Genomic DNA, 25197 nt, shown 5'->3' with positions numbered 1-25197 from the left:
AATTCAGGGGGGCGGTGCTGCTGCAAAGAAAGCACACTTCCAGTGTCCTTTTTTAATACCCGGAGCCTGGATCATACCAACCCTGCCAGATCAAACCAGCTGGGCAGATACTGTAGGAGGGGGTGTCCACTGTTAGACCCCCTGCAATTTACATACCTGGCATGTAGATCGACAGATGATGCTGTTAATGTGGCTCCGCACTGCATCCTATCTTGAATCTCCAAAAACGTACACAAGGGTCCACTTTGTAGACTTTAGTTCAACATTCAAGGCCATCAGACCAGACATTCTTCTAAATAAACTCAGCTAGCAGCACCTGCCCCCATTCAGTTCAGTTTATGATTGCTTCTGCTTTCCACCTCGAGATTTGGCTGCCTAAAGAACGAGCAAACCTTCTTCAAAGCCGTCATTTCCCTCGGCAGCAGAACCGGTGGGAAGGTCCTGCGGAGGATGAAGGCGGAGGGAGGGCTTGGCCGCTGCACTGGGGGGGGGGGGGGACGACGCCGTCCAGAGGACCAGAGGCGGAGGAAAGGGGCGGGGCGGGGCGCTGACTGGGCGAGGGGGGGCGGAATTGCCAAACGGGCTGATCAGATTGGCGCCTCTTCTACGCAATTGCGCGCCCCCCACCCGCAAACAGCTGGAAGCGCTCCAGGTCCTCCAGCGCCGTTTGCAACCTTTGGCTTGGCAATTGCGGATGCCCGCGTCTTCGTTTTGGCTCCGGCGGAGGAGGCACGGTGGGGTCCGACTGCCGGGGATCTGCGTCTGATGGGTCCTCTCTGCCGCGACACCCGCCCTATGGAACGCCTCCCTCCTCCCCCAGTCAAGTTGGCTCCGCCACCCCCGTTAATATCACGGAAACCCCCCCCCCCAAGCCCCGGTGAAATCTCCAAGCTTTAGGAGAAGGGGCGTTCCCTGGATATCAGAATGCTCCACAATAGTTGATAGTCAATCTCGCTGCATTGTGGTTGGTATAATAATTTACAATATAGTAATGTTTAATGATTTTTAATAATTTTATATTTATGGTTTTATGTTTTAATAGTGATGGTTTTTGGTACATTTGCTGTTCCATTGATTTTTGTATACTGCATAGAAGTGCTATTTTGTGAAATGAGCAGCCATATGAAACAAACAAACAAAAAGAAATGTTGCACTTATATTACATTGCATGTAATAAACCAGAATTTTTCAAACAGGTATTTCATAAAGTAGGAAACACTTTGCATCTGAAAGGAGTATGGTCAGTCCCCACTCCCCATTCCTCTCAAAAGCCCAGCGAAAGAAAATCATCCATTTCATCCATTCACTGCTCGTCTTTATTTTATAATTTATTTTATTTATTTATTTTTTCTTATTTTACTAGATTTGTATGCCGCCACTCTCCATAGACTCGGGGCGGCTCACAGCAATAATAAAAACAATGTACAATAAAAATCTAATATTTAAAAAAATCTAAAAACCCATAATTTAAAAAAACATACAGACATTATACCATACATAACCTATATAGGCCTGGGGGAGATGTCTCAATTCCCCCATGCCTGAAGGCAAAGGTGGGTTTTAAGGAGTTTACGAAAGGCAAGGAGGGTGGGGGTGATCCTAATATCCGGGGTGTTGTGATTCATTCTGAGGCTCCTCAGGGAACGGCTGGAATTCTGCCGGCTCCATGCTCAGAGGGGGAGGACGAGGAACAGGAGGAGGAGGAGGACCAGGCAGACGGGGAAGAGGAATGTCAGGACGAGGAGGAGGGAGAACAGCCTGAGACCCCCGGGGGGGGGAGCTCTCCCCAGCGAGTAGCCTGGAATCATTAGATGAGAACGCACAAGCCATCATAGATATGAGGCAGAGAAGAGCAGCACAATGAAGGGGACAATTAGCCAGGTATTTCCATCCCTAATAGGCAACAGCTGGGTTTGGGTGTGGTTCTCCTCAGAAAGGTTGAAAAGACAGGCCCGCCCTTCCTGTATTGTGGAGAGTTATCTTTTGGGAGTCCTGTGACCTTGCTTCGATCCTTGGCGTCTCTGATCCTGGCTTGTGGCCTTGAAGGCTGAAAACTTGGGGGAGGCGTGGGTTTTATTATCTACAGTGGTGTGTGTGCCAGCAAGAAGCCTGTTGTATTGTCTGGCCGTCGTGACTCTTCTGTGAAGCTTCATAGCATTCCAGTTTGTAAGAACAGTTTTTGTTATCTGTGTTTGTTTTCAAAAGATATAAAAAGACTTTGTGTTTTACCAGTGTGTCTGGCTATTCTTTTTAGTTGGTGTTGACATCTGGGGGAACCCAGACAGAACACGGGGGGAGCTGGTTCCAGAGGGTCGGAGCCTCCACAGAGAAGGCTCTTCCCCTGGGTCCCGCCAGACGACATTGTTTAGTCGACGGGACCCGGAGAAGGCCAACTCTGTGGGACCTAACTGGTCGCTGGGATTCGTGCGGCAGAAGGCGGTCCCTGAGATATTCTGGTCCGATGCCATGAAGGGCTTTATAGGTCATAACCAACATTTTGAATTGTGACCGGAAACTGATTGGCAACCAATGCAGACGGTGGAGTGTTGGTAAAACATGGGCATACCTGGGGAAACCCATGATTGCTCTCGCAGCTGCATTCTGCACGATCTGAAGTTTCCGTACACTCTTCAAAGGTAGCCCCATGTAGAGAGCATTACAGTAGTCGAGTCTCGAGGTGATGAGGGCAGGAGTGACTGTGAGCAGTGACTCCTGGTCTAAGTAGGGCTGCAACTGGCGCACCAGGCAAACCTGGGCAAACGCCCACCTCGCCACAGCTGAAAGATGTTTCTCTAATGTAAGCTGTGGATCGAGGAGTACACCCAAGTTGCGGACCCTCTCTGAGGGGGTCAGTAATTCCCCCCCCCAGGGTAATGGACGGACAGATGGGATTGTCCTTGGGAGGCAAGACCCACAGCCACTCCGTCTTATCAGGGTTGAGTTTGAGTTTGTTGACACCCATCCAGACCCCAACAGCCTCCAGGCACCGGCACATCACTTCCACTGCTTTGTTGACTGGACTTTAGGGCTCTCCTCCCCGGGTTGGGTGCCCCCCACTCCTTTGCATTCTCTGCTGCCTTTAAGCAGTTCAGAGGTGTTGGGGAGGGTCTCCTGCAAATGAATCACTGGTGGCCTGGCGGCACCGGCCAATCTCGGCCCTTTCTAACTCATGGGAATTGTAGGGCGGGGTTAACTTCTTGGTAAGACTTTCTGCAAATTGTTTTTCTGAAGTGCATTCAAACTGAAGGAACTGGAGAAGAAAGGGATAGAATGGAAGGGAGACACTTGTGTTTTAAAATTACCACTTTCCTCCTTGTGAGAACAACTGTGGCCTAGTGATGAGGTGCAGGCTAGAAACCGGGAGACGGTGAGTTCTAGTCCCACTTTAGCCAGGAGAGCCAGATGGGTGGTCAGCTGGGTCAGTCACTGTCTCAGCCCGACCCTCCTGACAGGTTTGCAGTTGTTGGAGTGGTGGGGAGAGAAATAGGGGCAGGCATGTGTGTTGGGAGATATCTGCCACCATTCATAAAAACAATGCAGGTAGGAGATAAATAAATGCAGCGTCTACAGTATCGGCCGGGCAGGTGGGGGAGGCAGAAGATGGAATCCTGAGAGATGCAGGAATCTAGGGGCAGGTTTTGGCCAGCCCTTCCCTCCTCCTTTGTCCAACTCCCTTTTGGGGGGGATGGCAAGCCTCCCCGTCGCCCACCTTCATGGTGACTGAACCAAGATGGGCTGAGACCCCATAACGCCTGCCCCTTTGCAGCAGCACAGCGTGTTCGGAAAGAGGAAAAGGGGGGTGGGAGTTTCAGAGAAGTTCGTGACATTCACAGCAGCTCTGAAGAGAGTTTTAGTTTGCGTCATGGACTCCAAATGAAAGCAGATGCTGAAAAACCTAAAATAGACAACTCTACGCAAAACAGATGTCAAGCCGAACCAATATCTCCATTAGCAATCCTGGCATAGATGGATGGATGGATGGGAGAAGATCTTGCAGTTCACCTTCACCCAACACTGGTAAAACCTCTGCAGCCCCCAAGTGTCAACCCCTGGGTCCTCACACGCCCACCTGAGAGCAACGACTCCCCTTGGCAAGACGGCAAGAGCCGGGAGCACTGATGCCTCCGGCAAGGCCAATGGGACACTGTAGCAATGGGTCGCAATGGCACCTCTGCAGCTCACTGGCTGGACCAGGCAGGACTCGGGTTGCCTACAAGACAAGCCCCAAGCTCATGACCCCACCCAGTAAACGGAGGGGGGGGGAGAGAGCGCTGACCTCGGAGAAAGGGTCCACGGGCACAATCTCTCCACCACCTGCCCACACTGACGGAGACCGGCCACCGAGGGTCTGACCACCTCGACCTCCCAACTCCATGGCCCGTAGCTGGGCTCAAGGCTACCAGAAACAGCGAGAGATGATGGACGGAGGCACCAGCCCAAGGCACCCACAGGTGTGACCAACTTCATCTCCACAACCTTCTCCAGTCTCACGCCTGACTGAAATGGGCCGAGATATCCTGCCCCCTCTGAGAACCTCTGGGGCTGCCACTCAGTCACCTTCTCCAAAGGGCCATTGCTGGCCACGGGGGTCAGCAATGGCCCACCACCCTCTCCCTCCAAGAGGCTGCGGCTACCATGGCCCGCCAGCACGGCCCAGCCCCTTCCAGGCTGCCTTCCCAGGCCAGGAGCGCCCGGGGTCTATGGGCAGGTGCACTGGGCGAGTGCCCAGGGGGAGGCAAGACCGCAGACAGCAGCCACCGCAGGGGTCCTGGAGGGGAAGGGGTCCTCCAGGTCTTCAAAAGCAGGTGTCTTATACAGCCCTCCTTGCCTGGTTGGGCGTGTGGTGTGGAATATCAGCCCCCGCCTCTTACTCCACCCCTGCCCAGCATCCCACAAGGTCAGGACTGGGGGGAGGGCTGGGGGGGGGCGCTACACTGCCATCTTTTCACCATCTTAGCAGTTTGGGTGAAATCATACAACACGCTGCCCCAGCCCTGACATAGTTAAGCACATATATTTATTTGTAATTTATTTATTGTATTTATATGCCGCTCACTCCAAACGGACTCTGAGCAGCTGACAATAGGAATAAAAACAACAGTAATAGAAACAGTTAAAAATCTAATAATAAAAATCAGTAATAACATAGAAAACAACATCAGCCTAATTCTATGTCCACGGTAGGGTGGAGATCGTGCAGATCTCTGGTGGCAGTTGATTCCAAAGGGTCGGAGCCACCACATAGAAGGCTCTTCCCCGAGGTCCTGGCAACCAACATTGTTTGGCAGACGGGACCCAGAGAAGGCCGACTCTGTGGCCCTGACTGGCCACACAGAGGGAGGAGGCGGTCCTGCAAACAGTCTGGCCCTGAGCCACTTAGGGCTTTAAAGGCGACGTGGAGGGAAGGAGGCCACGGAGTCCTTGGCAGGAGATTCCTTGAAGGCGATTGCCGACCGGAGGCCATCCCTGTGGGTCCTCGTCTCCTGCCACCCACCACCTCCCTTCCAGAGAGGAAGAGAAAGGCAGCCGAGCCGGCTTCCTCTGGCCCAAAGAATGAAAAGGGGGGACAGGATCAAAACATTTAAATGTGTCAAAGGGTTAAATAAGGTTCAGGAGGGAAGTGTTTTTAATAGGGAAGTGAACCCAAGAACAAGGGGGCACAATCTGAGGTGAGTTGGGGGAAAGATCAAAAGCAACATGAGAAAATATTATATTACTGAAAGAGTAGTAGATCCTTGGAACAAACTTCCAGCAGACATGGTAGGTAAATCCACAGTAACTGAATTTAAACATGCCTGGGATAAACATAGATTCATCCTAAGATAAACGCACCCCCTTCGCAACAGTGGGCTCCAGGGACTGAAAAGACTCAGCTTCTAGTCCTGATTGAAACAGGCTGCGGGGCCAAGTTCGAATCCAAACTGGCTGGGGAAAGGGGAGGGCGCAGAGAGCAGGGGGGCATTTGGGCCAGAGGAGAAGCGAGAGGAGGAAGGGGCTGTCAGGCAAACATCCTGCCCAGGAATAGGATGCAGCCTGCACCAAGGAGACGGGGGCCACCTTTTCAAAGGAAGGAGGCCCCGGAGGCGCAACACAGTCCTCCTTGCACAACCTGAGAGCCAGCAATCCATGCTTTGCAGAGCATTCCAGGCTGGAAAGAGATTGGCTGAATGGGGACGGGTGGGCTACGAGACCCCAGCCAGGGCCTCCTGGTGGCTGACCAGCAGTCCCAGGCTGAGCTCCCAACTCAGCTCCCTGGCGGCCAGGAAGGGGGTCCAATTAACCCAGCCCCTCCGCCCTCCGGTGGGAAACACCCCCACCTAGCGGCCACAGGAGAGAGAGGCCCTCCGCTCTGTCCCAGGATGGACGCTGCCCCTGCCGCCTTTGGGCTGGTGGTGGGCGTCTGCTGCCAAAACAGGAACCGGAGCAGAGCAGGAGCAGAGCCCAGGAGCTTCTTCCCCCAACTCTAGCAGCAGCAGGAGCAGCTCAAGCGCTGTGGGCTGGTGGGTTGGACCTTCAGTCTCCAGCTTCCTTTCTTTTAACACAGACTCCTGCTAAGACGGGATTTTTGTCTCAGTATAACAAACTCTTGCGTTTGCTCTGCTGCTATTAGGCGAACAGCCAGGCCACTTAGCAGGAGGCAACTGCAATTCTTCAGGGTTTACAGCCCAGAGCCCAAGGCGGCCTGCACGACAGAGGTCCATCCCTGGGGGGCAAACGGGCTTTGCTTTTTGCTGGGAACAAACCCCTTTGGCTCAGTGTTGCTCTCTCTGAATCCCTAGAAAGTGGCACCGGTGAAGCGGGGGGGGGGAGGGAGGTATAGGGAGGAAACTAAAGAAAATCCCCCAGGAAGCTACCGGGACCCCTTGCTGGTAGCGACCAGGGTCCAAGAGGCAGCAAAGGAGGCGGGGCTGAGCGATTGAGGGCGGGTGACCTCCTGCCCCTGGGCCACCAATGGACTGCCCTCTCCATGGAGCAGCAGATGTCCTTGAACGCAAGGAGTCCAGTCCGCTGTATCACCCAGTGCTGCTTTGGACCGTGACTCCTGTCCTCTTGACCTGCCAGGTTTCAAAGCCCGGCCCTGCTCAGACGCTGCTCAGGTCCAGGCGGACAGACGACCAGTTCAGGTGAGTCCCAAAGGAGAAGCAGCTCCCACCCCCACCCGTGAGAATCACCTCCTCCGTGTCAGGCACGATGACGCTGCTGTGGTTGTGAAGCATCAGGGGCCACTCCAGACAGGCCTGCCGCAAAAGAGACAAGAGAGGCAGCTTCAGGAACCGGAAACCATCTCTCTCCCTCGTTCCCCCGTAAGGGTGGGCATCACGGGGTAAGTGGTGGGCGAGGGGGCTCCGGGTTATGTGAGTGGGGTAAGTGGTGGGCGAGGGGGCTCCGGGTTGTGTGAGTGGGGTAAGTGGTGGGCGAGGGGACTCCGGGTTATGTGAGTGGGGTAAGTGGTGGGCGAGGGGGCTCCGGGTTGTGTGAGTGGGGTAAGTGGTGGGCGAGGGGGCTCCGGGTTATGTGAGTGGGGTAAGTGGTGGGCGAGGGGACTCCGGGTTGTGTGAGTGGGGTAAGTGGTGGGCGAGGGGGCTCCGGGTTATGTGAAGCAGGACGATCGTCTCCGCCTGTCAGAAAAATCCCAGGAAGATCCAAATCACAGCGCAGCACTTTCTGCCCAGCCCGCAGGGCCCCTGTCAGGCCGAAGTCTTCAGGTGGAGTTAGAGAGTTCGGCCTGACACAACACAAGGGGGTGGGGGGGTCGGGAGGGGAAAGTTACCAGGCACAACCAAAGATTCCTTTCTCCAAGCCAAGGCCAACGTTTGTTCTGCCTCAACGTGGATGGCCCCCTGCACTCGGACTGGCTCTCGTGATGAACTTGTGGGTGTGGGGGATGCAAGATGAACCTTAACCCAGGTGGGATTCTGGGAAGGATTCAGAATGGGAACGACAATGGCGCAGCCAACATGGTTCTGTTAATAAACCGAGCTCTGGTGGAGAGAATTGGACTGGGGTTTATTCCCCAGGTGCTATTTGGAGCCCCCCTTCTCCAGCCTCGCTTCCTTCTTGGCGTGGATACCTGGGGGCCTTCCTCAGTGCCCGCCCCCTCTGCCCTTGGCAGCGCTGGGTAAACTCTGGACCTGCTGGAACTGGCTGGGGAATTCTAGGAGTTGAAGTCCAGAGTGTTTTTTCAACTGTGACCAGAAGAGGTTCAGGTTGCAGGGAGTTGCAGGTCTCAACTGAGAGGATTCTGGGAGTCAAAGCCACAGGCCCAACATTGCAGGGTAAACTCTGGACCTGCTGGTGAGAGCACCTGAGTGGTCCACCTCTCGCCCCTTCCTCACCTTGTAAATCGCAGGGCGTCCGGGAAGGATCCAGACCGCCTGCTTCCCTCTTGCCCGTTTTGTTATGCTGCAGCCCGATTCTACAGTCGGTCACTCATCTCCCCTCAGTACAAACGTTGCCCACCTGGGAGGCTTTCTGCCACTTTCACTCTGGCCAACCTCCTCAAGCTCAGTCAGGCTGGAATTGGTGCCTATTGGTTGGTGGGCAGCCATTCCCAGGTCCCTCCAGAGATGTTCAATAAGGTTCGTGTCCGCGCTCTGGTTTGGCCACTCGGGGACATTCAGGGCTGTCCCTGAGCCACGACCTACGCCAGGCCAACGCCAACCAAGGCTTCAGCAACGCTCTGGTTTGGCCACCTGAACTAAATGTTGCTACAAAGGGTCTGAATATTTTTGTGACAGTTCAGTCTTTTCTTTTTAATAAATGTACAGACATTTCTAAAATTCTGTTTTCACTTCGTCATTATGGGGCACTGAGTGGAGGTGAATAGAAAAGGGCAGAGGAGCTGAGGATATAGGCGCGCAGGGGTCCGTGCCAAGGAGGAGGGCGGAGAAGGGGGGCACTGGGTCCCGTGTGCTGGGGAGGAAGAGGAGGAGCAGAACCCACACTCTGGTGAATAACTTTCTCAATGCACTGCAAATCCCAGGCAGAAACCACAGTGCCTCCCCCTGGCCCCCCAATTCTTTTCAGTGGTCTCTGCCCGGAGACGTGACACATCAGCTCAGAACGGCATCTGGAGCGAGACCCCCAAGGAAAAGGAGCAAAGATCCTCAGGACAACCCCTCACCCCAACTCCAAGAGGAAAGGGAGTGTGGACAGTTGTGGGCTTGGCCTGGGAACACCTCTGGAGCTGGAAGAACTGACCCCAAGGGTACTTGCTGATGCTCTGGCCCCTGAACCCACCACCCACCTTGGAAGACCACTGGACGGGGAATATTTCAGGAGAAAAGGACCGGCCCCCGCTGACCCTGGCCAAGGGAACCCAGCTGCCTCGAAGTCTCAACTCACTGTGTCGATGTGATACTCAGCCAGAGTCCCTGTGACCAGGTCTATCACAGCAACGCCGGGCACCGAAGGGGGGGTGAGCCAGACCCCACCGACGAGCAGCAGCTTCCCACGGTGCACGTGAGCAGTGTGGGAATACCTGGGGGGCGGAGGACACGAGAGGGTCAGTCCTGCAGTGTAGGGCCGGCTCCAGCCTCTCCAGGCGGTGGGCCACAGCAACGGATGCCTGGCGAGAGAGAACGCAGCGACGGGTGCCCACTGCCCCACCCCAAACCCCGAGGGTTGGAGTCACCATGGTCAGCAGCTGACGCCTCCTGCCAGTGCAGCTCCCTCACACCTCTGGCTAGCTCTGTCCTGGGGCCGTCCAAGGCCACTTGTCCCTCTTCCTTGGCCCAGAGAGCAATGCCAGGCCCTCCTCTTCCTCCCTCGGAAAGAGCCCGGAGGCAGCCCTGCAGTTCTGCCCAGAACACATTCCGGCTCCTTTTCCTCCCCCAAAGAAATTCTTTTGGACCAGGATGGCGCAGGCTGTGAGTAAACAGGGGCAAAGCTACTCCCATGCGGTTCCCAGGGGTTCTTGCTAGGGGACGGTGGGTTCCCCTCTGCCAAGGTGCTGAAGAGGGGGGCCCTCCCTTCATCGCCCTCGGATTTTCTGAGAGCTCAGGGGTGTTTGCATAAGGACCAGCTTGTCCAAACCTGGGACAGCATCCAAATTTGAATGAAAGCTGAAGAAGCTATAATTTTTTTTAAAAAGTTCTGTTTGTTTGCAAATGTGACCTCCAGCCAGAACAAAAGCAGGTCCGATAAGAGTCTGTTCAAGGTCCAAAGTGGAAGGAGAAAGAAGGGAGGCCCAGCATCTAAGAATGAAACGGTCAATTCCGATGGAAATACAGTTTTTAAGGCAACGTTTGTTTAAACGGGAGAAAAAAAATTGCCCCACACCCTTTTCCAAATAGGGAGCACAATTGTGATCATGTCCAAATTTGGGCATCAGATTTCTTTGCTTGCTGTCATTCTGCTGAGAGAAGAGAGGAAACTCAATGGCTTTCTCCAGCCCTCTCCAGCCACGTGGACAGGCCCCCGGCTCTTTCTCACCCGCTTTCTCCTCCCCTCCCGGGCGCAGAACTGGCCCCCAGCTCTCCCTGAACCCGAACTGGGGGGGGGGCAAATCAAGCAGGAAGGAACAAGGGCGCAGAGGTGGCCTGAGACGCAGCCCCTTGTGCTGAAAGGCTGAGGTTTTTTCTCATTTTTCCTGGCTGGGGTGACATGTATGTTTTTTCTACAAGTTTCACCTTCTTAAACACCGTTACACCCCCCCCCCCGAGAGGTGCAGATATTAAGATGGGTTGTAGTGGGAGACCCACTGATGTTTGCCCCAGTGCCGGCTTTCCTATTCTGGCTCTGTACTGTACAGGTAACCCTTGAGTTACGACCATTCACTTAGTGACCATCTGAAATTAACGTGGCCCTGAAAAAATGACTTATGAGCGGTCCTCACACTTACAGACGTCAGAATAACGGAGTGGAGAGGGACCCGGGACCCCTTGTCTGGCATGATGTGTTTCGGACAAATCCCACGTCCACTTCTGGGCAACAGCTTTGCTTCTTTCCAGGTGTTTGTAGGTCCACTCTGAGGAGGGCTGCTCCCGGTTCGGACCGGTCCTACAGAGGCAGAAGCGGGGATTTCCCCCCACTGCGGGTTGGCCCCATTTCGTTCTTGTCCTCTGCTCATGTGCAGCCGCCGCCTTCTGCTTCTGGGCATGTGGAGAGGTTTGGTTTTCAGCCCTGCGCATGGACGCACGGCCACATGGCGCAGGAGGAAGCGAGCTGGTGGCGAGGTAAGTGGACCCACCGCTTGCTTGTTCCAGGTTCGTCATGTCCGTAGTTTCCTGGACCCCCTTTCTGAAGAACAAAAGTGCGTCGACCCTTTCACAGCCCTCCGCTGGTCCCGGGGTTCCAGGATCTGTGACAGGTCTGAGGTCCCACCTGTCAGCTCCTCCAGGACTCTGGGACGTAATCCTTACGGTCCAGGAACTCATCTCTGACGGTTCCCTTGCCTGTTCCGGCTTGTATTCCTCTTCTGCCTCTCAAGGGAATAACAGAGCTGTTAGTTAGGGACCTTGGAGGTCTTGCTCAAGCAGGGGACCTTCAGACGAACGGCTGTCCAGTCTCTCCTCCCATGATGGGGCACTCACCACTCCTGAAGGTCAGCTGTTCCACTGTTTGGCCTGGGAGTTTCCTTTTATCCCTCGGCTGGGCCTCTCTCCTTCCTGAGTTTCCAGCCACGGCGTCTTGTCCTGATTTCAGGTTGGCGCCCTCCCCCCCTCTTTGTGGCAACCCGAGATATTGGGACCCTGCTATCTCAGTCCGGGGGTGTTCCCCGTTCCAGCAGTCCTTCCTCGAATGGTTTTGGCCTCTGCCCCCCCCCCCCCCCCGGCGTATCTTGGTTGCTCTTTTCCGCAGTCTTTCCAGGCGTTCAACACCCTTTTCACGCTGGGGTGACCAACGGCGGCCTTACCGAGGCCTTATAAAGTGGTGCTAGCATTTCCCGTGGTGTTGGCTCTGTCCTTCTGTTAGTGCAGCCTGGGTAGCCTTGGTCTTTGGGGCAGGACCCACAGGCGAGCACCCACTGGGACCTCCAGAGAATTCCCACGGCAGCTGCTGCTGAGCCAGGTCCCACTTATTCTACACCTCTGGATTTGTAGGTGACAGCCAGGTAGCTAAAGAGAAACAGGCTCCGGCAGGAAACCAATACTCAGGGTCAGCTCCAGACCAGCATTCCAGGAAGCAACACCCCAAATCGAGAAACGGCCTCCTGCCCAAAGAATCCCTGTGGCTGCCCCCCACCCCCACCCCTGGACAGGCAAGACCCCAAAGCAGAAGCGGACGGCAAGTTCCTCAGCAGCAGCACTCTTGGTGTGAGCTGGTCAGGGCAATGGGGCCTCTGCAGGAGAGTCACAGGCCCAGAATGCACCAGGGACCCCCACCCCCCAATTCCGTATCACTGGACAGGGTTCGTCAAGATGCATGACGGTTTTTGGCAGACTGGAAGCCATTCCGCTTCCTCCCTGATGTCCCCCCCCACCTTCCCTCCTTAATGGACCAGTCCACCTGGTTGACACATTGCACATTGAAAGCTTTTTAAAATTAGTTTTTAAAATTAGTTTTGAGGTTAGTTTAAAAGCCTCAGTTCATTCTGAGCTCTCCTGACTTCACCTTTGCAGACTCGGGTTGTGTGCTGTCGTTCCGCCTTAATTATTATGCCTCCCCCTCTTCCCCCTTCTCGTACTTGTCCTCTTGTCCTTCAGTTTGCTTTCCGCCGTTAGAAACAAGCCATGATGGTTTGTTTCCTCCGGGAGCCTATTTTTGTTTTTCAGCCGAGAGTCTCCACCTTCGGAAGCACAAAGGCTCCCGTTTGCCCCCCCCCCCCCCGGGCATCTTGCCTGGCGGTCTTCTCGGGGGAAACGCCGACAAGGCTCTGCTCACCCGCAGACTCCCAAGGCTGGGAGAGGCCTTAGAGGTCTCCAGGGATCCCCACCCCACCACCCCAGAAGGCGCCAGGGGAGGGGCAGCGTCTCCGCGGGTATTGTCTGCTTTCCTGCTGAACAGGGTGAAGGCTTATTTTCAAGTTAACTCCAGAGGGACGTTGGGATCCTCCCCACAAAGCCACGGTGGCTGCTTGACAGGATGTGCAGGAAGCCCCCCCCCCCCCCCCTCTGGAAGCCCTGGGCTAAAAAAGCGACTCCGGGCAGCCGTGGCAGGCAAACTCCCCGAGAGGGCTCAGCGCAGCGGCTGGTGGTTGGCAGAGAAGCTAAAAAGACCAGCAACCGCCACAGGTGGGCTCTGCTGCTGGAGGCGGGGCTGACACTCACCTGGGTGTGAGCGGGGGGCAGGTCTCGAGGGTGTCCCACTGGAAACCTCTCCCGGCCGGCTTCAGGAACAGGAGGCTGCCCAGCGGCTCCTCCGAAGCTGCCAGCCCCCCCGCAATGAGCACGCCCCCTGCCCAGCTGCAGGCGCTGTGGGAGTGGCGGCCGGCTGGAACGGGACCCTCCACTGGAATCTGAGGAGGGGGAGCAGAGGAGAGGCCCTGCTGTACCGTTAGCTGCCCATTAGTGAGCGAAGGGGACCCCTGCTGCTTCCCTGGATGGAGCCCCTGCCAGAGAGGGAGCTGGCAAAACCACGGCTTCTCCCTGCGCACACGCACACACACACACAGAGCTCAGTGTCCACTGCCTTTTGCACAGATGCGTGACACATGCCCCCCCCCCCCGAGTAAGCAATGTAATGAAAAATATCCCCCCCCCCCCAGCACGCACATTTCTTAGTTGCACACCACAGTGGGCCGGCTTTCACACAGGGCACACACTCACCTCCCTTGTGGTGAAATCCGGATTTGGCTAATAAGTGTCCCGAACTGGGAAAAGGCTTCGTGCACAGAAGGGGGGACAACAGCATTGTTGCCACTGCTTCCTCTTCTGACCAAGCAGCACAGAGTGAAACATGTCACAAAGGCCTTACCAACACACACACACCCCACACCCCCTTCCAAAGAGCTCGGACGGCTCAGCTAACTCGGGAGAGGCCGCCAGAGCCACCAATCTGGAGTGAAAGGGTGAAGATCAGCCACTGGCCTCCTTCTCCCAGGGACCCAGGACAGCCCTGGGGCAATGATTCAGACAACCAGAAGGCTGGAGAAGGGACTTCCATCTCGGGAGAGGCCACAGAGCAACCCAGCAGGGTCACAAGCCTTTTGGGAGGAACCAGACGGTCGCCAGCAGCCTGCAGTGCCTGGTAGGCAAACCTTAGAGACTTTCGGACAGGGCCGGATCAGCTGGCCAAAGCATTTGACCACTGACCACCAAATGGGAGAACGGGTGATGGATGGCTTGACACAATCGGGCCACAATCTCCGCTCCTGAATAAAACCTAGCCCTCAAGCGAGAGAGGTGGGGGTCAAGCGTTCCGTGCACTTTCTCCCTCATGGTTTACAAAGAGTAGAAACCCAGCAGGAGAGAATTTAAAAAGCAAACACCCACCCGCCCCTTGCTGATGACACCCAATCAACTGGGCCCCTCGATGAGCTCCATCCCGCTTTGGGTTCCCGGGGCGTGTTGGCAGAACTCAGTCTTCGGGGCCTTCAGAGCGGGGGCCAGTCTAATCTCTGCAGAGGTAATATTCCAAAGGGAGGGAGCCACCACTGAGAAGGCACTTCTTCAGGGGTCTCACCAAATGGACCTCCTTAGAGGACAGAACCTGCAACATTACCACCTTCCCGCTCTGGTGGGTCAAGTGGATATGACTGGCAAGAGACGGTCTCTCAGATAAAGTGGGGTGGCGCAGTGGGTAGAGTGCAGTACTGCAGGCCACTGAAGCTGACTGCCGGTCAGCCGTCCAAATCTCACCACCGGCTCAAGGCTGACTCAGCCTTCCATCCTTCCGAGGTGGGTCAAATGAGGACCCGGATTGTGGGGGCAATATTGCTGGCTCTATTTTAAAAAGTGCCATTGCCAACATGTTGTAAGCCGCCCTGAGTCTAAGGAGAAGGGCGGCATAAAAAAAAAAAATGAATAAATAAATAATAACCCAGCCCCAAACCACCAAGGGCTTTAAAGGCAGTTACCAAAGCCTTTTATTGCACCTGGAAGCAAACTGGCAGTCCATACAGCTCCCACAGAAGAGGTCACTCAAGGGGTCAACCCAAGTCCTTGCAACGCTAGGTTCCTATGTCCCAGGACAGTGAAGATGAACCCTTTTTTTCCTCGGGTGCCGAAAGAGGCTATCATGCATGTGTGAGTGCCCACACCCATAAATCGATGTCTGGGGAGGGCGAAAACAGCTTCTCCCCCCCCCTTCCCCGGGGACCCTCTGGAGGCTGGAAATGACCTCTTTCCCAACTTCTGGTGGGCCCCGTAGGCTTCTGTTTCGCCCTCCCCAGGCTCCAAAGGCTTCCCCAGAGCCAGGGGAAGGCAAACACGCCTCCCCCATCCCTCGGGTGGCTCTCTGGAAGCCAAAAACGCCCTCACGGAGCATTTGTACGAGCCAAAAATAAGCTGGCTGGCACACACAGCCACGTTGGAGGTCAGCTAAGGCAATGGCCCATGTGCCAGCCGATATGGCTGTGCGTGTCACCTGTGGCAGGCAGACCATGCCTTAGGTTCGCCATCACTGTCCTGGGAAGGCCCACAAGGTGTTTTATTTGGGCAGAGTTTAAGCTCGCTAGCTGCTATTCGTGCCGAGGGAGAAAAGATAATTGGGGAAAGAGCCCCCCGGGGTCCCAAGCTCTTTGGAAGAGCACTATAGACGACCCCCCCCCCCCCCCGCTGGTGCAAGGGGTGGCACTGGGGCCAGCCTCCAAACCCAGGGACAGCACACCCATCCCGCCCAGGCCTCGACACCCAGGCACGAAGGAACGTCCGAAAGGGCTCCTGCAGGACAGGCTCCCGGACGGACCCCAGGAGGCCCCAATCCATCCGCACCTGCTGATGGTGGAGCCCCTCCTCCAAGCGAAGAAAATGCCAGTCGGCCAGGACCAGCTGCCCAGCACTGCAGCCGCCGTAGACGAAGAGGTGAGCCTGCCCTACAAACAGAGCAGAAGGTCAGAAGGCCCCCTCCTCTCTCTCCCCCCCTCCTTCACCTCAGGCCCGTTAGGGGGAAGAGACCCTTCCATGAGGCCAAAGGCCGGGGACCCCCGTGAGCCCCAGGACCCCTTTGTTCTGAGGAGAATCTGGAGCGTCTGCACAGGTGGGGCACACGACTCGATCTTGAACGGCTGGCCAAGGACCTGAGGGCCCGAGCAGGGGGGTAAACGGGGGGCGAGGGCCAGCCGGGGAGTGGTCCCCAAGAAGCCTCAGGAGAGCGGCCTTTGCTGGGGCCACCCGGGAGGGGCGAGCGCTCCCTTCCTACCTTCGTGCGTGACTTCTGTCGCGCTGTGTCTCCAGCGGGGCACCGAGAGGCCCTCGACAGGCGGCAGCGGAGCGAGCTCAAGGACGGGGCTGCCGGGTCTCAAAGGATCGGCCCCCGCCGGCCCCTTTAGGAGAAGCGGGGGCAGGGCAGGGCTTGCTGGGGACTTGCGGCCTCCGAGCACAAGAGCCCGGCCAGAGCGCAGGACGTTCACCGTGTGGAAAAGTCGCCCGTCTGTGGGAGGAGAGGAGGGAGCGCTCGTAGCCGGGGGGGGGGAGTGCTTCTCTGCACCAAGTGGTTCCCTCCCACCCCCACCCCACCCCCACCACTTACCCCAAGCCATTTCCAGCTCGGCCAGTCTGACCTTGTCCCTTCTCCAACCATCCGGGCCCTTGGCCAGAACATGCAGCTCAGTCAGGCGGCAATGGCGCCCGCCTTGGTCCCCAAATCCACCAGTGGTCAGGATTACGCCTGGAGCGAGGAGCACCGAGCAATGGCCGTAGCGCTTCAGGCCAGCCCCACCGAGGGATGCGGCCGCCACGGTCCCGGCAAAGCAAGGGGCGGGTTGAGCCGGGGGGGCTGCAAGGCAGAGAAAGGAAGAGCCACGTCATTCCAGTAGGGACACCCCCCTGCAGCAGGCAGCCTCCCCCCCCCCCCCCCCCGTCCAGATGGGTGTGCGTGCGCTCTGCCTCGGTAGGAGAAGGTCCCTGCGCAGCCCCGGCTGACGCGTCTTTCCAGTGGCCACGGACTGTCCTTGAATTTAACCCAGACAAGGAAGGCGGGCCGGGCTCACCTGGGCTGGGGGGGTCTGTGGCCAGCCAGGTGTCTCTGGGGGAGGGAGAGCCCTCTCTCTCCATCGTTTGGAGGCACACCGCCCCTCCCTCCCTCCAAGTGAACACGGGGCCCTTGAGACCCACCCCATGCCCTGGTGACACACACGCCGGTTCAGCCCCCCCCCCCCCCTTCCTGGAAGCCAAGGCTGCGGGCAAGTCAAGACCGGGTGCAGAGGCGCCCTTCTTCTGCCTCCTGTGCTACTAAAGCCAGGCTGGTGTCTCTGGGGGAGGGAGAGCCTCTCTCTCCATCGTTTGGAGGCACACCGCCCCTCCCTCCCTCCCCAGTGAAGACGGGGCCCTTGAGACCCACTCCATGCCCCCCCTTCTTCTGCCTCCTGTGCTACTAAAGCCAGGCTGGTGTCTGGAGAGAGGCAGGAAAAGTCCCCCCCACTTTGCTGGATTAGTGTTGTATTTACAAACCAGATTCTGGGCAGTTTTTGATAAAAAGAAATAAATAAAACGTTACATCGACCCCAAAGTTCTTAAAAGGTACAGAAAGCAAAATATAAAACACAATACCAAACCAAACAATCCTGCAGAAAGAGGGCGGCTGCTTATGCGCCCAACACCTGGTGAACAAAACTGCCGGCCCGAGTCTGTGGAGAGGGGCGGCATACAAATCTGATAAATTATTATTAATTATTATTACCCCAGTCCTCCGCCTCCCCCACTCCCCAAGGATTCCCTTCAGCCTGCGAGGGAGGGGGGGCTGCGGCCAAGGCAGTGGGGCTGAGCCGTTCAGGGAGAACTCTCAGCCGAAAGGAGGGAAGGCCGGGGGGGGCACGGGACTGGCCTTCCAGAAGAGGGGGGTGGATGACTGGGGCTGGACGGAGGGTACATACGATACGAATGAGTGTGATGTCACGGATGGGAAGGTCAGAGTGGCATAGAGACGGGAGGGGTGGGGGAGCCCATCTCCGGGGTGGTGGAGGGACAAAAAATTCCGGTGCTGCTGGGGAGAGGCAGATATGGCGGGAGCCATTGAGTAGGCCGCTCTTGGGGAATGAGGGGTCGCTGCTTGAAAGAGATCCCCTGTTCCGGCCCCATGAGCTCTGGCGACAAGTGTAATCCGGGCCCTGGGCTCAGGCTGCTGCTGCTCAATGCCAGGTCGGCTGTAAATAAAGTTCTCCTTTGGAACTGGAAAAGGTGCAAAAAAGGGGCCACGAGAATGATTCAAGGGAACGGAGCCCCTCCCTTATGAAACCAGGTTGCAACGCCTTGAAAAATGGCGCTGAAGGGGTGACTTGACCGAAGTGTGTACAATCCTGCATGGGGTAGAAAAGGTGGATGGAGAAAATTTCTTTTCTCTAGCACACAATACTAGGACGAGCCCCTCCCCCTAAAGCTCATAGGTAAGAAAGTGAGGACAAATCAAGGGAAAGATTTCTTCACTCAGAGGGTCCTTGGTTGATGGAATTCCCTTCCAGAAGAGGTCGTCAGCTTTGATAGCTTCAAGGCAGGATGAGACAGATTCATGGATGCAAAATGTATCATAAGTGGTTATTGAAACGGACCTCTATGTGCTGCCTCTATGTTGGTTGAGGCAGGCAGGGTTCCCTTGAGTACCATTTGTTGGGGGTCCAGGGAAAGGGAGGGTCTTGCCTTCTCTTTCTGCTCAAGATCCCCATGGACAATTGGGGGGGCCACTGTGGGACACAGAATGCTGGACTCGATGGGCTTTGGCCTGATTCAGCAGGGCTCTTCTTATGTTCTTGTGTTCTCTCCTCATCCAGGATTTGATCCTAGAGGAGGAGGCGGACCTGGTATGTGTGACTGAAACCTGGCTGGGCCCAGAGGGAGGAGTTCCTCTCCCTGAAATATGCCCAGCCAGGTTTCAGGTATGGCATCAGCCATGACCCCAGAGAAGGGGGGGAGGAGTGGCTATTATAGCCTACGCAGACTTGCTGCTCCTGAGATTGCGGGTTGCCAGTTCCTTTTTGTGAAGCTAGACCTAGGGGTTCAGGTGGGCCTGTTGCTCACGTACCTGCCTCCCAGCTGCGTGACAACAACCCTGCCTGCACTGCTCAAGGAGGTAGCTGGGCTGGCGGTGGAGTTCCCCGGACTCATTATCCTGGGGGACTTCAATCTGCCGTCACTCAGTGGTTCCTCTGGGGTTTATCCTCTGTCCTGGTGCTTTTTGACCTCTCAGAGGCTTTCGATACCATCGACCATGGTATCCTTCCACGAAAGCTGGAGGGGTTGGGAGTGGGAGGCATTGTTCTTCAGTGGTTCTCCTCCTACCTCTCTGGCTGATCGCAGTTGGTGTTAGTGTGGGGTCAGAGGTCGGCCTTGAGATTTCTCCCTTGTGGGGTGCCTCAACGGTCAGTCCTTTTCCACCTACTATTTAATATCTACATGAAACCGCTGGGTGAGATCATCCAGGGGCATGGGGTGAGGTATCATCAGTACACTGATGACACCCAGTTGTACATCTCCATCCCATGTCCAGTCAGTGAAGCAGTGGAAGTGATGTGCCGGTGCCTGGAGGCTGTTGGGGTCTGGATGGGTGTCAACAGGCTCAAACTCAACCCTGACACGACGGAGTGGCTGTGGGTTTTGCCTCCCAAGGACAATTCCATCACCCTGGGGGGGGGGGGGGATTATTGACCTCCTTGGAGACTTGTAGCATTTGAGTGTGGTACGATTGTGTAGCACTGATTGTTTTTAGTAATAATGGATTTTAACTTGTTTTTCTTATTTTATTTTATTTATTTATTTATTTAATTCCACCTCGGAAGGATGGAAGGCTGAGTCTACCTTGAGCCGGTGATGAGATTTTAACTGCTGACCTACAGATCTACAGTCAGCTTTAGTGGCCTGCAGTCCTGCACTCTACCTGCTGCGCCACCTTTTCTTAATATTAGATTTGTATTTATTGCATTGTTTTTGCTGTTGCGAGCCACCCCAAGTCCTTAGAGAGGGGTGGCATACAAATCTAATAAATTATTATTATTAATTATTATTAAGTGGCCGGGATGGGGAGAATCTGTGCCAGAGGCAAGAGAAGGGGAAGCCTTTTCAAGGGGTGATTGGAGAGCCATCCCTTTGGGATGGCCTGGACTGGGCAAGGGAGGCCCCCTTGGGATTCCCTTCATCTCACAGTCAACAGCACTGTTGGGAAACTTAGCTTTCAAACTGTTAATTATTGATGTTTTAATGTATACTGCTCCAAAAAAATAAAGGGAACACTCAAAGAACCCATCCTACATCTGAATGAATGAAGTATTCTCATTGAATACTTTGTTCTGTACAAAATTGAATGTGCACAACAGCAGGTGAAATGTCAATCAGTGTTGCTTCCTAAGTGGACAGTTTGATTTCAGAGAAGTTTGATTTACTTGGAGTTATATTGTGTTGTTTAAGGGTTCCCTTTATTTTTTTGAGCAGTGTATTAATGTTCTAATGTACTTCTACCATATTGTCAGCTGCCCAGATGACAGCGAGTGGGTGCAAATAAATTTAACAAAGAAACTGCCCTGGAAGAGAACTTTTGTAAACTCTGCTCAGAACTACACCCCTGGTATTCCGATCAATTACCTAGGAATTAATCAGTGGCAGAGATTGTTACTGAGAAGGAAACATTTTGGGGGTATCATTTTAATTCCTTTTTCAGGGAAGGGATTTTCAAGAGAAGATCTGGACAAGAGGACAAAACAAAAAACCCTTCAAAGCTAATTACTTCTCTGAACAGAACCGCTCTAGGAGCTAGAAGAGCTGATGCCACTGTGGTGCTATTTAGACCTTGTGCAACTGCACCGGTCAGGGAGATGAGACAGGATGGAAACATCCCACCAAGGCATCACTGGCGCCCAGGGCAGAGGAGAGGTCATGCTTTTACCTTCCGTCCTGGACAGAAGAGGAGGTGCAGAGGGGGCCTCCCCCTTGGACGCGGCCAGGATGAAATAATGGGAGCACTTCAGGTGCCATTCCTGGAACAAGAGAGGCTCTCGGTCACAACAAACCCCTCTACAGTTTGGGGCACGCTGAGGACTGGCAGCAAACTAGGAACACCTGCTGCGCTTCTAGGGTAACCTAAATGTCATATTGCTGCACACACTAATGCAATTGCTTTAGTACTACAAGTAGGAATTATTTTATATTCTAGTTTACGATATCGTATTTTGTTTGCACCAGATGAAAATATATATATCCCGCTGCCCTCCCACCCTATTTCCATGGAGCCAGCCACGGAGAAAGAATCGCTGGGCCTTGTGGCCAGCTGTCGGCCCCCTCGCCTCCCTCTTCCCTCTCTACGCACACCGGGGCAAACCGACCTCAAATTCGTCAAAGGGCTCCAGAGCTTGCATCCTCTCCTGCTCTTCTCCAGGCACAAAGCTCCTGTAGAATTCGTTCATGTCCATGATGTGGCACTGTGTCCAGCCCTAAAGAGGAGAAGGCCGTGGCGTTAAGACCGAGGAACAGCCCTCCCTCCGGCCTCCCCCCACCAGCCCCGGGCGTGTCACACCCACCCTCTGGAGAAACCGCATCCGTTGAGCCTGGCAATCTGGGTAGGCGGTCAGAGAGCGGAGCGGAGACTGCAGGCGGCTGAAGTGATTCTGCATGATACGGCCAAAAGGGTCGCCGGGATGAATCTGCTCGTACAGAATGAACCAGGCCCTCAGGAAGTGCCCAGCTGCCCACTGAATCAGAGCATCCGACCTGGAAGGAGCCAGAAAGAAGGGGAAGCACGCGGAGGGGCAAGAGCCCAGGCCAGGGAGCCTGCTGGCCCACAAGGAAGTCTAAGCTGTCCGGAGCTTCAGGGCCATTCACGGTTTGCCCAGTTCAAAGCTGGAGATGGATCTGAGACCTCGACCAGACGCCTCACCTGGCAAAGCTTGGAAATAGCTGCTGCTGAGTATCCCCCAAGGAGATTAAAGGGAAAGAAGAAGGATCCATCCAAAACTGTTTCCCGAGCAGGAAACTGTGGCCAGGGCAGCTGCGCTCTATCTGGTTTTGACCTTGCAATCTGTCTGCAATTTTCAGCAGTAATTGATGCTAGCAGCAGATTTCCAACTGCCTCTTTGTGAGAGTGGAAACGAATATCTGGGCTTCAAGTCCAACATATTGTGATAGGGCTCTTGGGTATGAAAACCTGGCTTGCTTCTACTTTTGTAGCTCCAAATGACAACTACAAGATATGGTAGTTGTATCCACTGAATCAGCGAACATACCACAAAAGCTGCTTACAAAGCACCTTAAGTGTAAGACGCAAAACACAACACAAGAATGACTCTTGCACCCTAACCTTGGAAAGCCACAATCTGCTGAGATATAACGCAAAACCTGCTTTTTCAAGTGAAGGGCAGGCGCCTCGGTGGGGCGGGTGTTACCTGATGGCCGCAATGATCAAGGCACGAACCTCTCGACCTCCATGTAGGGCAGGACCACCTCCGCAAGGATCAGGGTGGGCGTCGTGGGGTCCAGGCCGGCACTGCATAGGGCCCCCTCCAGCAGGGCCAATTGGGAGAGATCCACGCCCAGGAGCTGGTAATCATCCCCAGAATACCGGACACTTCCTGCAGAGGAGGCAAAGCGCGCTCGGTGCCCGGCCAGGCGGCTCCCTTCCTCCACTCATCCGCATACCTACCGAGATCTTCGCGGACGCCGCCTCCTGCCAAGGCGCGCAGCTCCACCGAGCCGGAGATTTGGGCCGCTTTGCGGGAAGCCACTTCTGGGAGGTCCACCTCGAAGAACCACCCACCGCTTCCCACCAGCAGCCCTGCATCCTTCAGGCAGAAGTAGAGCGAGTCCCAGCCAGCGCCCAGAGACACCACCTGTGGGAGGGAAGGGGGGGGTCAGATGGTGATGCGGAGGGAGGGGGGGTCAGGTGGTGCTGCAGAGGGAGGGGGGCGAACTTGCCTGCCTGCGGAGGAGGTCCCGAGTGCCCATCAGGAAGGCCCGCAGGCTCAGCTCCACCGCCCGGGACCGGATGTAGTAGCCCCTGCGTGGCGGGGAGGAGGGCAGGAGGGGAGAGAGAAGAGCATGAGCGGCGCCCCACACGCCCCCTCCGTTCCTCCGGGAGCGCCGAGCGGGGCGGGCGGTCCTCACCGGTGGATGGCGGGGGCGCGGCGCGGACCCCCCCCTCGGCAGTAGCTGCGGCACGAAGCGGTCCGAGGTGTAGCCATGGGCAGCGGCAGATCTCTTACTGGCGGCGCTGCTGTCCCCGGTGCCGCTCACCCTCGGGGAGGGGAGGGGAAGGCCCCCCCGCGCCCCCCCCGCCGCCCTCCCGCGCCCGCCGCCCTCCCATGTGCTCAGCTGCCGGACGGAGGTCGCCTGCCGCCCCTTCCCAGCCCCACTTCCGGTCCTCTCTCCACTTCCTGTCAGAACGACTTTCTCGCCGTGGCGGACTTCCGGCCTTTCTCGCCTCTCTTTCCAACAGAGTCCGCTCCTTTTTCCTGTCAACTCTTATCCCTCTGCTCACAGCCGCGGTGACTTTCGGAGCTGCTTGTTTCGGTTGAGCCCGCGTGGTCGGTCGGAAGGGCCGAATGGCCGGGCCGAAAGAAAGAGACAAAAGCCGGGCCAGCCCCGCATTTCCTCAGTGCTGCCTGGTCGAAAGAGAACCCGAAGTCTGTAGTGGAGACAAAAGATACCCGGATGTGTCTTTCTCCCCCTCGCTCCCTCGTTACCTAGTTACCAGTCACATGACACCCTCCCCTCCCCCCCTTCGCCGCTCATTTTTTTCATCGCCTGTAATGTGGTTGCCCGCATGTTAGTTACTTAATTAATTAATTAATGAACACGCTTGTATGCTGCCCAACTCCCGGAGGACTCTGGACGGCTCACAACAAAGATTAAACGCCGCCTTTCGAGGCTGAAGAGACCGTTGCAACCTGATTTCCTAAGGGAGGGGCTCCATTCTCTTCATCATACTAGTTGCCCCTTTTTTGCCCCTTTTCCAGTTCCATTCTATCCTCCTTGAGGTGCGGTGACCAGAACTGGACACAGGACTCACTCCAAGTGGGGTCTCACAGAGTGGGCCAGACAATGTCATCTGGCAGGGCCCAGGGGAAGAGCCTTCTCTGTGGCTGCCCCGGCCCTCTGGAACCAACTCCCCCGGAGATTCACACTGCCCCCACCCTCCTCGCCTTTCGCAAGAGTCTGAAGACTCATTTATGTTACAATTAGATCAAGCCCCCCTCCCCTGTTTACGAGATGTAATGTGTGATTGTGAATGAATTGGCTGACTGATTTTAATATACAGTATATGGGATTTTTAATTAATTAGATTTGTTGTTGTGTTGTTTTTTGCATCTTGTGAGCCGAGCCGAGTTTTCGGAGAAGGGCGGCATACAAATGTAATAAATAATAATAATGTCATGGATTTGGGGTTCCTGAAATTCCTCCCTGAAAACACCTGATTTTTGCTCTGCTAGAGGCTGTATGCCCTGTGACTCCTTGTCTTTCCCGGAGGCCTATCTAATAGGTTCACAGTGGTGAAATCTATTCCACGAACTTTTAAAAAGGGAATTCTGCTTGTAAATATTGCTTTTTCACATAAAGAGTGTAATTAAAGCTGAGATTGTGGGTTTTTGCCTTTTGTTTCAAACTGAAAAGCCCAGGATATTAAAACCTGCAAAAAGCAAAGATATTGGGGTTTGTGTGTGTGTGCGTACATACTTTATTTATTTATTGGATTTGTATGCCGCCCTTCTCCGGAGACCCGGAGGGGATATAGCAGATGTCTATTTTTGTATGGCTGTGTGTAATGTACACCTATGGCATACATACATAGAATTCAATAGTATATTTTTAACCTTGAGTCATAGTAAACAGGGAAATTGTATCCCAAACCCTTGACCGCCACCTTTAAGCCAGTCACATGACCTTTAAGCCACCCCGTCAGATGATTGTGAAGGCACTCCCACTAAGTCACGTGGCCAGCAAGCCACACCCATAAATAAGCCACACCCACAGTGGTATTAAAAAATGTTGCTGCCCTTTACTGGGTGTATCTGTATCTAAAATGCCGCCAAAGGGTAGCAATGCAGCTGTGCGGGGTTCCGGCACAGGAAAAAGAACGATTTCCCAAAGTACAGTACAGTATAGAGAAAAAACGTATAAATACTGTAGTTCGTTAACAGAATCATTTCATTGTTTAGGAGAAAACAAAAGAAAGGGCAACCGT

At 55.1% G+C, this 25197-nt stretch overlaps 1 protein-coding gene across 6 annotated transcripts; it reads right to left on the bottom strand.

Annotated features, from left to right (window-relative positions):
* Positions 1-5016: 5016 nt before the first annotated feature.
* On the bottom strand, positions 5017-23296 carry LCMT2 (leucine carboxyl methyltransferase 2). 6 transcript variants are annotated; one of them, XR_011558915.1, is made up of 14 exons: positions 23121-23296; positions 22932-23013; positions 22660-22846; positions 22432-22588; positions 21542-21731; positions 21347-21454; positions 20911-21001; positions 16573-16818; positions 16243-16473; positions 15816-15916; positions 13212-13399; positions 11192-11423; positions 10844-11093; positions 9393-9481 (listed from the first exon to the last, which is right to left on the bottom strand). XR_011558915.1 is itself a non-coding variant. In XM_070749327.1 (13 exons), the coding sequence occupies exons 1-13, from the start codon at positions 23195-23197 to the stop codon at positions 7083-7085; spliced, it is 1950 nt and encodes a 649-aa protein (XP_070605428.1). In that variant the 5' UTR covers positions 23198-23296; the 3' UTR covers positions 5017-7082. The 6 variants fall into 6 exon arrangements, 2 of the variants coding, with proteins under 2 accessions (XP_070605428.1, XP_070605429.1); XR_011558914.1 differs by having other exon boundaries at positions 10844-11241; positions 11326-11423; XM_070749327.1 differs by lacking the exons at positions 10844-11093; positions 11192-11423 and adding an exon at positions 5017-7238 and having other exon boundaries at positions 9346-9481.
* Positions 23297-25197: the final 1901 nt, after the last annotated feature.

This window comes from Erythrolamprus reginae, chromosome 4 (genome assembly GCF_031021105.1).
Source record: "Erythrolamprus reginae isolate rEryReg1 chromosome 4, rEryReg1.hap1, whole genome shotgun sequence".
Classification (NCBI taxonomy): Eukaryota; Metazoa; Chordata; class Lepidosauria; order Squamata; family Dipsadidae; genus Erythrolamprus; species Erythrolamprus reginae.
This window is presented reverse-complemented; position numbering and strand designations above follow the sequence as displayed.